At 34.8% G+C, this 15687-nt stretch overlaps 1 protein-coding gene across 1 annotated transcript; it reads right to left on the reverse strand.

The window, feature by feature from the left end:
* Window positions 1-3123: 3123 nt before the first annotated feature.
* LOC132543698 (probable methyltransferase-like protein 24) lies at window positions 3124-10596 on the reverse strand. Its single transcript, XM_060207216.1, has 8 exons — window positions 10589-10596; window positions 10344-10396; window positions 10003-10116; window positions 8504-8717; window positions 7325-7444; window positions 6418-6489; window positions 5463-5634; window positions 3124-3423 (listed from the first exon to the last, which is right to left on the reverse strand). The coding sequence occupies exons 1-8, from the start codon at window positions 10594-10596 to the stop codon at window positions 3124-3126; spliced, it is 1053 nt and encodes a 350-aa protein (XP_060063199.1).
* Window positions 10597-15687: the final 5091 nt, after the last annotated feature.

The raw sequence follows: 15687 nt of genomic DNA on the forward strand, positions 1-15687 counted from the left end.
AATTTCAACTTCTGTACACTCACATGGCACTTTTGTTGCGTAACTAATACCAAAATAATTGCAAAAGTTCTAGAAAGGGCGCTCAGGTTTATTTACAATGACCAAAACAACACATACGAACTATTACCAGGTACTTCAACTGTACTGTATATCCGGTGCCGTATTCTATTGTTCATCCAATAGCTTGTGATCGATGGTCTATTTATATAGCATCGTAGTTCAATGCCACGTAATGTGAAACGCACACGTAAAAGAATATAAAGCAATGTATTTTTATGGATATATGTGTGGCGACCTGAATGCTGAAGAAATACCTGCTAAAGACAAGGTTAAAAACAGGTGTCAGTGTTAATAGACATAACAGCGAGTCATTATCATTCGGTAGAACGTTACAATTACTTAATACAACTGTACACCCATCATTCTATTGCGGTTACTGTATTATTATTGATTTTCGCGAGAGATTATTTTTAATGAAATCGTGGGTTCTTTTTCGAATGTACATTTCTCCGATCTATTAAGAGTAGTGAGAATAGATTCATTGAGCTATATTTATCCACGAAATCGAATGTCCACGAAATAGCGATTTTTTATGAACATACGAATATTGAGCCTCCTGAAGGTATATGAATTTACAGTAACGAACAACGCGATAGGAATTCTATAATTCTGACTATAAACAGGATCAGTTTCTGGGAAGCAACAACAGAGGCTGATGGCATACGGAACGTGTATCCATTGAAACACTCATGTGAGAAATGTAGGTTAATTAACACGATGAGAATCACGCAGTCGTAGAGAGTTTAGTCTCGTTGACAGTGTTATATTTTGTTTAATATATAAAATGAAATTCAAAGCAAACACTTGAAGTAAAGGTTAAATAGTTCTTATCATTCACACTAAATATTCATCATGAAGACATCAATTCTACATTCTGTTTTTTTAGTTCATGTTAGACAAGACGCCTTTTTCATTTCACCATATCTCGCCGTCCAGAAAAAAAAAGACATTTAACCATTCACGAAATTCATTTGTCATTCCACAAGATTTTACACATTCATACACATATTCACGAAGGCACATATGTTCCTTATAGTAGAATAATGATATATAACGGAGATCCCATGTGCCTTAAAAAACATAAACATTCTCACTTTATACAGATATTATACTGTTTTGACACATTCTCGAAATTTCCTTTATTGCCAAACAAGACGGGGAATTTTGTCAATAAAACAATCCTGATGTGCTGAATATTTTGGACAACAGCTAAACGACTGTTCAACCGATTGGTAGATCTTCAATGTTAAAATAGGTTTTAGATAGAATTACCATTCCATATCTAATTTTTAAAACAATTTCAGGTTTAGTTTTTTTCATTTAAGCTCGAAAATAATAAAACGTCAAACAGAAACGCATTTGAGACAAGTGTTAAAACCTGGTCGATTAAGCAAGCAAATATTGTAGAACACGGTCATCCAAGTCATATCGACTCTGTATGGGTATATATTATCTAAAGCTAATGTCATAATAGGTAATATTCCACACATTGCAATACAAAAACATGTAAAAGCAACATCTTCATTGATTGCAATCATGTAAAATAAAAACAAACTTTCTCAAGTTTACAAAACCGTAGATTTATAGTTCAATATGCCTAGCATGATTACAGGGTTTACAAAATACCAGTGCTGTACAGATATCCATAACTACATATACGACTTTTTTCATACAAAAACTAACTATAACATTACTTTTATGCTTATTTGATATAAGAACAAGTACATGCAAATTAAAACGTGTCTTTTTCATAGAAAAGATTTTTATCAAATGCATGTAAAGAGATAGACATCCACGATTACACATGTGATGTTTTCATACAAACACTCATTTTGACACTATTTGTAAACTAAATGAAATCTAGGGGTCCAAAGAGCCTGCAAAGCACACTTGTATAATTTAGATATTCAGCCATTTGATAAATATTTTCAAACATGTCAAACAATTTCTGATATAATTATTGGTTGCCGCCCTTTTCGTCCAACAGAGGTCAAATTTTCTATTCATAAAAATGGCTTCAGACCAAACTTGGACAATATCCTTGCATGGAAGAAGGACTTTCTAGTACTTACATTTCCCTAATTGGGCCCACGCTTCCTGTCCTAGGGACCGGGATGCGCCGTTTATATAGTCCTCTTCCCACAAGAATACTACTGACCAATTCTGGGAGATATTCATTTACTCTTATAGGAGAGGTAAGATTTCAAAGAATTTGCAAAATTTGTCCTTTTAAGCCCCTCTCCTAAAGCCCATGGGAACTGAGAACCAATCTTTAAACAAGCATTGTTCCCTTCACTCAAGAATACTACTGACCAAATTTGGGCAATATCCATTCATTCTTATAGGAGTAGTAAGATTTCAAAGAACTTCCACTTTTGGGTCCCGCCTCTAAAGAACCTGAGAATTGAGAACCATTCCTTACATAAACTTTGTTCCCCTTCCCCAAGAATACTGACCAAATTTGGGTGATTTCTAATCATTCCTAATATAGAAGTAGGAATGTAAGGAATTTCCCAAATTGGGCCCCGCGCCACCTACTCCAGGGGACCAGAATCCATTGTTTATACAAATCTGATTCTGCTTCATCACAGATAACTTCACAGTAAATTTGAGAAATATCTATGCATACCTAAAGGAGGAGAAGGACGTTTTTTCTCCTCCCGCTCAAAGGGGCTGAGATCCTACCATTCATACAGATTTGATTCCTTCTTCACTTTGCTGCAGACTAAATGTCGGCAAAATCCAACCATTCCTAAAGCAGGAGTAGGAATTTAAAATTTGCCTTATTGGGCCCCGCCACGCCCAGTACAGTACAGCCCAGCCCAGCCCCGCAGGGCTTACCGTAGGGATGTTTCTGACCAAATTTGGTCAAAATTCTGTAAGTTGGATATGACTAGTAGCGCTTAGTGTGAAAAGTTGACGGACGGAGCAGTATGTCATGAGGAAGTTTTATCAAGTACATTTAAAGCGAAGTGAAAGAATGATGTTCTGTACAAGAGGTAGCACCGTGCTTGAATTTATCGGTAAGGGGTGAAAATAGTGAATAAACTATTAATGTCATGGTTATCTCCCCTGTGGTTTATAACGCATATTAACGTAACCAACATCTGCTTGAATATTAAATGATTCTGGTTTATGATCTAAAGGATGCAGTCCCAACCAGAATTTTTTGAAACCACTTTGACTTAATTGTCTATAAATGTTTAATAATTTTGGATATTCTGATTTTGCTGGCCAATCTGGAAATAGGTGATACTCCAAAGAAAACTGTTTAATCCTTGGCAACAGTCCACTCTGTAGAAGATATTCAATCACTGCCCATTCATGACCTTCCACGTCTATCTTAAGAACGTCTATATCCCGCTATAAAATAAGAACAATTCATACCACTATAAAAGTAATTAAACACGAACATATTGTATGTGTGTACTTTGAAAAGGCCTCGTATCTTGACAAAAGCGCTTGTAAACAACTACAGAAATGTAATTCGACACTAATGATAAAAAGTTCATTGGGTCTCCAAACCAACCAACAATGTTAATGTGACTAGATGTTCTACACAATGGTATTTACATAGCCAATGTTTGAGAGTTTGATGGGACAACAATGTATTAGACTAAATGTAGTCCTTGATATGTCACTAAAATTCAAGCTAGTTGTACTATACGAAAATCTATTTTGTTGTAAACAACTTAGAACTTTAAAATGCATCTTTTAACATGTAAGGCAAAAACCCTGTCCGACCTCTATCGACCATTGTAAATATAGCAATGGACAAAAAAAGGATTCAATAATGGTGAAATTGACGAATGATACAGGGGCCGTATACGTGAATAGCTTTACTATTAAAAGTGTCACTGTATCTGATCTGGTTTCTTAACTCAAATGTTTCATGGATGATAAAAACAAAATTTGATGTACATCGAACGAATTTCGAGGTTGCATAATGGTATGTTTTCATGGTTTTGATGATGGATGTCGCTCCTTTGTAATCTTCAAAAGGAGCGAATCATCCTGTGATTGGTCAGTTGTTTTTCTCCATGAACCAATCAAATTCTTTGCCTTCAATTTTGCCAATACAGAGAGCAAAAGTGATCGTAATCCCTGGAGCAATGAGAATGTTCATTCTTCGTTAAATTTTCGGTAAGACTTTTTACGACCGACATGGTCATCTCATATATAACCATTTTCCTTGTACAATGTGAAGCTGGACGTGTTTAATGGTCGTTGGTATCCGTTGTGGTTCCACTATTTTTACACTTATTCTCATTTTGGAACGTGACATTACTTATTTAGATTTGGACAACACACTTCAGGAACATTCGTCTTAGTCTTCTTGCACGTTTTCGTGAGTCTACATGTAAATCTCTCTTTTGGTCAAATTTTGTTTTCACAAATTTGTGTTTAAATTAAGACTTCATTGACGTGTCTGTATCCCTATTGTTTTTGTTTAAATCGTTTTAATATACATATACTTGTAGACCTGTTTTTCAGACCTACAATTTGTTCTAGAACTTTAAAAAGCAATTTCTAATATGTGTTTATATCAAAATCACATAAGCATTATTAGCCCTACTCTTATTAACGTATATGCCATATTAAACTAATATATTTAAAATTTCTTTTCACCATTCACTGTAAAGTCGTTTAATTCTAAAATACTGACCTATTTTTTAATCTCTCAAAATAAATGTTGTTTTCGATGGTTCAAATTTTACACTATGGATTCGTGAATTTTCTTTTTCGTTTCTTATAATAGGCCATGCTAATCCGGAAGTTAAGTTTGTTTCAAAACTTGAACCACCAATGGGACGTTTCCGTTGTCACATCAATCACCTTATTAATTTGTGGGATAAGCTACTTCTCTATAAGACATTGCTATAAATTTTTGGCATGACTCCAACTGTTGTTTGAAATATTTCCACATCTGCAGCAGATAACAACGTTTAGTTGTCATGGTCGATCATTTTGCCCCTTATCTTAATGTCAGCAAACACATGTTAGCGTTAACCTTTGTCAGCTGTGAGATATAGTGTTTGCTGAGTCACAACAGATAGGTCCCAAATCCGCAGTGTCTGAAAAACCTGTTCATAAATGGCTATCAAGAAATCTTGTTTTCGGGAATATTCTTTCCAGTGGAAAGGGAATGCCACGCCCTTCTGACATGAGCTCACTATTTAATGGTATAGCGATAAGCTTGACAGCAAATAGGGGCCGAGAATAAGGTTTCGTAATCTCCCCTAATTTACAAGAAAATACACTTCCAATTGATGGCTATCATACAATTTTCTCACTCTGCGTTTTATCATTTTCGTCATTGTCTGGGCATTTAATTGTTATCACAATAAATAAATAAATGATAGATAAATAAATAAATGCTTTCTGTTGGTCAATTTACTTACATCTTTATGTCCTAGAGCCGCCATTATTGACCCTAGCGTCATAATCGTCCATGTTTGTTTCTCACGTACATACATATCCTTTCTCGCGTTGAAGTTTTCAATGACCTTACCACCTAGACCGATGGCATGGAAATGGACTGTAGAATTCCTAATGTAATCTTTAACTCCCATACTGAAAAATAGAGCAGGATTGATGACGATGTTTATCTAGTCTGAACATTAATCATAGGCATGTTACCATATAGTTGGTCATTTTCGCGAGGTTGATCTTTTCGCTATTTCACAGTACATCAAAATGACGGCAAAATTTTAATCCCCGAAATTATGAAACATAGTGTAAGAAATACATTTACATCCAGATCACGAAATTTAGTTCATAAAAATGAAAGTCAATCGTTTTAAAACAAAATCGCGAAAACCTGACTTGTAAAGGTATTGTTGTAGTGAATCGATATTGAGCTATCAACATATGCTTTGAGCACGTGGTAGACATTTCAACTATTTTTTACGATATAAAAGTCTTTGGGGGAAATATATTTTGCCATTTAGTTCGATAACTTTTTAATTTCTTCTGTCGTCTCCCAGGTTACATAAGTCAGACACTTCGCATCACAAACGGGTCGAAGAATCACCAAACAGCTGTATGATCCAGATTAATACATTATTTGACTCTACTTTCTCCAATTCTTAATATGCATTGTGCTGTTCATTTGTGTGTCGTATGTACAATCTATGATATAATAAGATACCGCTACTCATATGGGGTCTTTTGATAAATAACGCTTATAATCATCCGAAAAAGGTTGCTTAAGTTGTGAATTTTCATTTTCTATACTTGGTATTTCATATAATATAGGCTGCACTTAGGTCAAATCATTGACCTACTTTAAATAAATTCAATGTGTGTAGCTTTCATACCTAACCAAAGATAACAATGCACCACATATGAACGCACCTGGGGTCAAATGAATGCACTTCGCAACCTTGTTCAGCCATGTCGTCGTCAAAGGAAAAATCATTTCCAATCCTGAAAACAGCACATAAAAAAACAAAATAAATTAAAAAATTCATGGACACAAAAAAGTGACTAGTATGATGCGTTTACCTCAATATCAATTTTACTGCCAAGAAACGGAGAAGCGAAGTTAACGTTACAAACATATCAAATTGCACTGTCTGAGTTCATACACAATAGTTCCAATTTCGATTTGTTTTCACTAATAATTGAGTGAATTAAACGAAACGTTGAACAATTTGGATGAGATTTGTGTAGACTGCAAAACAAACATATCCATTTTATAAATTATGCAATACAGGAATAAAGAGCATTGTTTATCACATATATATACATATTGACAGTTATGATTCAGTCTTGTATCATCTTGTATCATTTCGTTACTATCTTAATTCGCTAATTCATAATTCTACAAAATTATATATTTCCAAATTGTTTACATATCATTATCAGTAAGGATTGGTTATATTAACACCCAGTGTACACGAAAAAAGTTTCGTTTTTGAGAACACGTATTTAAACCCCATGAAAATATAGGATAGTGTAGTAACTATTATACATGTTATGTATCTGCAACGCTACAACATACATTATTGAGTTTTGTTAAATCCTTGTATCATCTATAAATGTATCTCATGAAACAGGGTGTGGGTATTTAAAACATTTCTTAATCAGTCTATTTTTATAAACATATGACTGTGTATATATTTGAAATAATACTCGCCGTGTCAATTCCTGAAATTTCAGTGTCGTTTTGCAGTAAGAAAATTATCTTCTTTTTGTTCTTTGTTTTGTTTTACTTATGAAAATAAATATCCCTTCAAATATCGCAGAGGACATCACTTACCCGAATGAGTATACAAGACAGGGGTACTCTGGCAGGAATTTTCCATCTAGACACACATACCAGTTACCCATGTGAGTGGAATTTCGACAGCGGTATTCCTGTGGCCTCTTACGAAAATCTCTAAATTGGCAAGAAAGGTCATTTTCAGAAGATATAAGATTCAAGTACACAATGTTTTTAATACAGTCTGAAAGTTCATGTCATCTTAGCAAACATGGGTTTTAGCTTGTCTACCCATCAGCCATGACGGTCGGCAGCTACCTACCGCAAATAATTCATCATTTTGAATAAAAGATTTGTAAGCTACTTTGGATTTAAGAGTATAGTTCGACTTGGTTAAATTGCCTTGAAAATAAACAAAGAAAATACCGACATGTCAACAGAATATTAATTCAAACTCGAATTCGATTTATTTGGCAAAAAATGTACACAGACCCATGGAAATTCAAAGGAAGAAAAGGACCAGCTGTTCTTTAAGGTAAACGTCGTCTGGTTTTTCGTGATGTACATCTCTGTCGATCTATCGCAGAAATGTCACTTTCCTAAAAGGTACGGAACCAGTAGGCACAATAACGAGAATCAAAGCACCCGACCCCATATCGTATAACAAAATACTGGGGTGGTCGGGTGGCGCAGTGGTAACGCACTCCCCTTTCACCTAGCCGTGCAGGGTTCGATTCGAGGTACGGACTTGAAAAGGTGAGGGTCACATGTCCGACCAAGTGGATTATCTCCATAATCACCCTCAGTAAGTCTATCACAGTTAATGTTAATTGTAAAACACGGATTCTGAACGCGAACACTGAAATTATTATCTACATTGTATAACCGTTATATACAGCGTGGGTTCTTCAATACACTGTACGTTTTTATCCCACAATTTTATACATTCACATGTAGCACCAATTAATCATGATATCAGAGACAATGTAAACTGGCTGACGGTGGCACATACCTGCGTTTAGCAGCTATTACACTTACATATCAGCGTATATTGCATTACAAAACCTCCAATGATTTGCTCTTATTCAGTGAATTAAAGATAATTGATATTTTGAATTATCAAACTTACTCGCGTAATTTTATCCTTTGAAACACAACCTGTTATACAGTACCTAAAAACACCAATGATGAAGGAAAATGACATAACTATACTTAATTAACAACATACAAACGTACAGTTCCAGGAACGATGCTGCCGTGAACCAGTCAGTTTGAATGATTGACTGGTTCAGGTTATATGTAGGGCGGTTTACATTGTAGTCATTTGCATGAACCGGAATGACAGGTATAGATATTGGTTTTGTTCTGTCCTTCTCGATCGTGTCTGAAGACAGCTGTTCTATACTTGCAACAGATATACCACTTTTCTCTTGTGGACAGACAACAGCTTCTGTAGAAAAAAAAATCAAAAGAACTTTTAATAACCAGAAACAGTGTTAAGATCAGTTATTGATAGGTCTAGATAAACGTGAAGCCTTCATCACGTTACAACTTGTGTCCTCATCTGTAATATACATAAATCATAATAGATTACAATACATACATCATCAAATATTTACCAGTTTAATAACACTACATCTTCTGAACGAGAAACGGGTCTACATATATAATACATTGAACAATAGATTCCAAGAAAAATCTGGAAACATTTTAGGAGTGAAAAGGCAAATCGGATCATTTGTTTTAGATGCATATTGACACATAGTATACAAGCATGTCCTTTTGTATAATGAATCCCCTCCTATGTAAGAATAAAACTTTTTCTTAAGTTTCTTAATCTAGAATTTTACATGTTGTAGATTCCTTGACTCAAGTGCCAACGAGAAATGATGTCGGTGTTTATTATTTAGAGTACATTAAATAAATTTGTACACTACTAGAACAGGGGATTTTAAGGTATGTTATGAATTTTATCTATATTTTCAATATGCTGCATCATGAAAATCCGCCAATGAATATATTGAATCTTTGTTTCAACGTATATTTCGAAAAGCTTGTGGTTTCTGATAGAAGCCTCCGCAGTACCCGTGTACAATTCAAGACAAGAACACAAAACTATGATTTGGACAGGGAAAAAACAATTGATATTATATATCTATTTATATGTTTGATTTTTTAATTCATTTTATCATTATCAACAAATAAGAAATTAACGATATAATAAGCCAGGTCATAGAGGTTTTATTCCTGGATGTCGAAAAAGCCTCACAAAATGTTTTGATCGTAAAGTCTGAGATTGTTACCATGCAGGAATTGTTTATCATCATTATTTTTATCCTCCTCTCATAAGGAATCGTTATGTTATCTCACAGATATTGGTGTAGTTGAATATCACATGTATTATTCCCCTTTCTTACGTTTATCAATATATAACAAGATGTAGATTGAAAAGCAGTATTGCATTAACGGATTCTGTGTCACATCTTGCATCAATATCACAATTAGAAGTGGTGTGATAGACGATTTGAATTTAACTTCTCGTTCTCCTGTCTTTGCACATGCAAAGTTGTTAATCAATATTAAGAAGATTTACCTGTATTTGTTGTGACCAGGTGAATTGATGTGCTCTAAAAACTTCACTTGTACAAGTTTAAAAAAGAAGAAGGAAAAAAACCACTTGTTGCTTCAGTAATTGTACTTACTAAAATTACCTGTAATAAATATGATTTACTCACCTGTATTATGTGTCAGAAAACTGTTTTGTCCTTTGAATAACACTAAGTACAGCATCACCAAGAAGACACATGTTGCCAGTAAAAATTTACTGACCGCGTTCATTGCCAACCGGGCTACAAAACAAGAAGATGGACACTGGAAACACATTGTCTATCTTGTTTTGAACAGGAGCAAAGTCATAATATGTTTTTTTTTTTTTTTTTTTTTTTTTTTTTTGTAGCGTTCCTTAAATTGTACAAAAACAAACAAACAAATAGCATTTTAATGCATTTTAGAATTAGAAGTGCCAAATAATTTATTAAACTCAATCATACAGCTATTTCGTCCCTTTCGAACTTACCGGTGACACACTGTTTGCAACTTTGGAGACGAGTGAGGAAAAGCCATAATTGACTAAAAAATCATAACCATAATCAATGAAGTTAGCATTTTTCATTTCTGAATATACATGAATTCAGAAGAACGTATAGTGTATATCCTTAAAATACAAATGGGAATATATTGCAATATGCACTACCTTCATCTGCAGAGCATAGTGGAAAAGAATAAATACCTACATCAACAGATGCCTTACATATTGCTCACCTATTCATGATCACGTATGTGTTTTGAAAAAGCCCATAATTGTCCCAAAACACTTAATTAAACACTTATATTGTTAAAAAAAGTAACTGCGATGCCAGTACAAAACAAACAAAAACAAGAAAATACCAAAATGGCAAAAACTAGGGCAAAATGGCAAAATAATCATAATTCTAACCCAAATAAAACAAAATGAGAACAAATATATATTTACATACATACAAGGAGAATAAGACCAGGTGTCACGGAAGAGCAAAAAACGGCTCCAACAGGCAAACTAATGAGCATCAATTACGTCCAGCTTCATGTCACACAAAGAAATAGAATATTTCTCAATGCAATAATTTTTATGATTTCTTCCTCCGCATGTTGGACGTAATTTTTACGAAACACATTTCAGCATAGTTCACAATCAGCTATTTACACCGCCGTTCACCTTTCTTGAAGAAGAAAGCTCTCATAATAAGAGAATTAAGGCGTTCTTTCAGTCTAGAATGGAGTATGGTGGTGATCTTATAGAAGAAGTGTTTCTTAGAAAAGGGTGTTGAAGATTGATCAAAGGTTCTTCAAAATCCACATACTAATAATTCTAGATGTCAAATTCAGAAAGGACGTTCGAAAAATTTTCTTTTGACATGGATAAGACGAAATTGTTTGCACTTTAATTTATCACATTATGCAACCTTCTTCCAATCAACTGCATGTTCTAAACCCCCAAATGGCCTTGTTGACATGTCAGACTACGTGTTTTTCCCCAAGTATCCTAGGAGTACGCTCCCATGTGATATTTAAAAATCAATTCAGTTCACGTTGTAATCAAGCAGTGATGACTCACACTGATCTTTGTCCGAATTGAAATCAATGGAATAAAAAACAACTATTATCTGATGTAGATTTTTATTGATATAATATTGCCATTTTGTTTGTTATAGATAACACTAAGTAAACCTTGGAGGGAGACGTTTTTCCAAACATCGACATTCACGAACACTATTGATATGATTTCTAATATAACCGCCATGGATTTAATCAATCTTATCTTTACAGAATAATTATCAGTTTTAAAGGATTAGATCGTCTAAATATTTGCGCTACTGATACATTTTTTTTTATCTCCAACAAGTTAACACATGAAACGATGTTGGAAAAATATGAAATCCTTGGACATATAAAATTGTGGTAATTGTTGCCTACATCAGTTATAGAAATACATGTTAAAGTATTCAGTCAACGCTAGCACCTCATGGTTGGAAGCTTGTTGGTACTGATTATAACTGATCTGAACACTATTGACTAAAACAAGTCATCATGTTATTAATATGATTTACTGTTCGATAATCAGTCGACATTTGTCTGTGTAATAGATGACGTTTCATTCTGGAATAACAAAAATGGTGCAACGTTTAAAAAACGTGTCTACTTATTTCATAGCCTCAACAAGGCAATTTAGATCACTTCCTTAGGATTTAGTTTTTGAATTTCTATATACACATATAGATATATAATATCGTATTTTCGCATTCGATAGGTATACGAACAACTGGACGTGACAATTTAATCTAATCTTTTCAAAACCTTTTGATGGGTTTGTTCTTCCTTATCGCATGCAAACCATACGCGAACTGGGACTTACTCAAGATAAAATTTGTTGACATAAGCCTAGAGCTTAGCTATGTAAGTGGAGAAACATCACGCTACCGTTAATGGTTCACGATGGATAAGTTCAATTAGCAAAGGCCATTCTTTTGTTTCATAGGACGGTTTGTCGTAGTTTCACATTGCCGGAAAGAGTACATAGTAGGTATAAACAAGTTTTATAAACCAAGTTGGTGTGAAGTCTGCTGGCAATAATAGATGTTTATATACGTAATTGATAACTGAAATAAATTAAAATCTAAATACCAGAGAAAGTACAAATGTGCCAATACCCATGTAACAGTTTAATAATTCACTTTCGACGAACTTCACTTGAAATTGAAACAATAACAATATGTCCAACATCACAAACAGTAATATCTTTTATATTGAACAAATTACAAAAGTGAACAACGTATTTTTATAACGTTTCTGTATTAGAAACAATAGAGTCTGACAATGAGTTAAACAATTCTATCAGCTGTTTCGTTCTTTTTTTTAAAGGAGTCACACGTTTTGAAACCTAGGAGGCGACGAAGGAGCTCCCTTAGTGAAGTAAAAGCAATGTTGAAATCTAGATAGGGAGGCGCATAAGTCCATTTACTTAATTTCATTTACATATCTTTGATATTTTTACAAGAACGTCAACATGTAGCCTAGGTCACATTTTCTATGACTGTCCTTAAATCAAAGCAGACTATCATTCGGCATATAGTCTTGTTTTTCGCGATATATGATTATCTAAGAAGTCTATATGAAAACTTATTTATTTCTCGACCAGTGCAGTAACCTGAACTATAATGGAGTTTAACTCTAAAATGTGCAAAAGTAGTTCAATGTCTCAGTGACCTGTTATATCTAAGATAAGTCGTTTTGATCTCTGTAAAGACAAAAAAAAAAAAAAAAAACAAGAAAATGCTATGTGGTGCATAAAGGAGCATCCAGTTAGATTACGTATGACTGGGACATTTAACAGACGACTGTCCTGACGCTTCGTTCATTACACATATTTGTGGTGACTGTGTATTACACATGTCAATGTAACGGTGAAACAAACACCATCCATCTGGTGTGTCTGGAATATTATCAGTTGACCTGATGAGATGATTTTTCCATCCTTTTCCCAAGATATGACCTAACAAACGCAGTACAAGTAAATGTATTTTAAGCAGCCTTCCAGTAAGACACATACGTTTAACATGGACAGTGAAAAAGAATTTTCGAAACCTCCAAAACGGATCAATATACAATAACTTCGTTTTAGGGTGTTGCTTCCGGTTATATTTCAACAACCCAACCCTTCTACGTTTTAACCAGGATTGCACTTACGGTGCACAAAACTTCCCTTTACCTCTGGCTTTTATCAAAGACCTAAGAAACCTGATGTATCATACAAAAATACTAGGTGTGTTATAGAAACTTTTCGGTGTGTTCCGAGTGTGTTCAGATGACACTGTGAGACATGTCACCGTCACAAGAACGGTATTTGGCGACATCAATTTTGTCAGCTGCTAGAGATGGACACTGGCCACAGGCACAGGCAATAGAAGGCATGTCTTTACACTGAATGTCAGCTTACTTACCTACATTTGTGTATACAAATGCACTTAAATCCGAGCACACACACATACACAACCCCCTCCCCCACACACATGCCCCCTCACACATAAGCCCCCACACACATATATCCCCCACACACCTACGCCCCACTCACACACATATGCTCCCACACATGCCACCCACACAAACATGTGCCCAGACACACATACGCCCCCATACACATACGCCCCCACACATACACCCCCATACACACACAAACGCCCCCCAAACAGACACACATACGCCCTTCACACATACCCCCATCACACATACGCCCCCCCCACACACACACGCCCCCACACACATACCCCACACACACATACGCCCTCCCATACACATAAACGCCCCATACACATACGCCAACATACACACACGTGAAAACTTACGCCCTCCCTCACACACATATACGCCCCCCACATACACACACCCCCATACACACACATACGCCTCCCCAATCACACACAAACACAACAGTAAACAATATGTGTGTGTGATTACTGTTGACTAGAACATAGCCTACATGATAGGTTAAACCACCATCCTAATTAACTATCATCTTATCATGAAATTTAGAATGATACTCTTACCATTACATTGATGTACCTGTATTGAAGTATGTAAAGACATTAAAAGGCACTTTCACACCTGATCGTAATACACCTATAACATGTGTTTTCTTTGCGATAACATAAATGATGGCGCCCGCTTCCTATTAAACGAATATTACGTATATTCTGAAACCACAAGATTACAACACCTGTACATGACACTTTAAACAGGAATTGTTTACATACCTTATGTCCATTCACATTCTTCCGAATCGTGTTTGTTTCTTCATCTTGTATCACCGTTATATCAATACATTTAAGATAAAATTTGGTGTTGTATCGTATTGTATGTGTTTGAGCCCATGCAGCAATGAACTGATATACGTTAAGGTGACATCAAACAAAGCTATCTCTTTGAAAACACAATAGCCAAACGAATGTATGGTTTTGTTTATATCTTACACAAACACTCTGACCATTGACATGTTTCGTGTTGCTATTAGATCAGAATAATAAATAACGTACTTTGTTCCGGAATTGGTAATACATTAAATGCACGTGATGGCCAAAGAAATGTTCAGTATTATCATGAAACCCATAGGGGAAATTGATAACTATTAACAACGGTCAAAATACTGCTCTTTTTACAAGTATTTGCAACTACCACATGTCTTCTACGAGTGATTGCATATGTTTAAACAGGAGTTGATTTTGTATGGATTTATTGCCCATATCTTACAGTTTCCCTTTCATGTGAGTACTAATTCCCTGATATCATTGTGATTATAGAGAGATTTATACCAAAATGTGACTGCGGGTCGAAGAAACAACAGCATAAATACAAACTCAATCGATAACCAAGATTGTAGAAAACACGAATTTAGAATTAGATAGAGCCAAATAGCTAAAATTATATTTACAAGTCAGAGATAGCTTATCAATAGCGAAACCTCCATACATACTGACGAACAACCAATATATCTAACTTTATAACTAGCAAATAGGTTAGTTTCCAATGTGATCATGATAGTAACAGTCAAACTTTTGTATTCAGTTTTAATAGTAAAACTAAATGAGTATAAGAGATAAGATAACTCGACCTAATTCGAACAGGGATGATTGATCTCCCATCGGGCTGTGTAGTATAAACCTGCACAAAAGGCGTATACGTAATTGGAACATTTACCTACAAATAAATAAAAACAAAACTTCTTTTCCATGGCAAGTAGGACTGAAACGATTTCTCAATTATTTTCCTGCTTCATCAATATATCTATTTGCATAAAGTTCAATTACGTATTTTCTAAAATGGGTTATGTG

Source organism: Ylistrum balloti, unplaced genomic scaffold (genome assembly GCF_031769215.1).
Source record: "Ylistrum balloti isolate Yb309-2 unplaced genomic scaffold, AGI_CSIRO_Ybal_v1 Utg369762, whole genome shotgun sequence".
Taxonomy (NCBI): domain Eukaryota; kingdom Metazoa; phylum Mollusca; class Bivalvia; order Pectinida; family Pectinidae; genus Ylistrum; species Ylistrum balloti.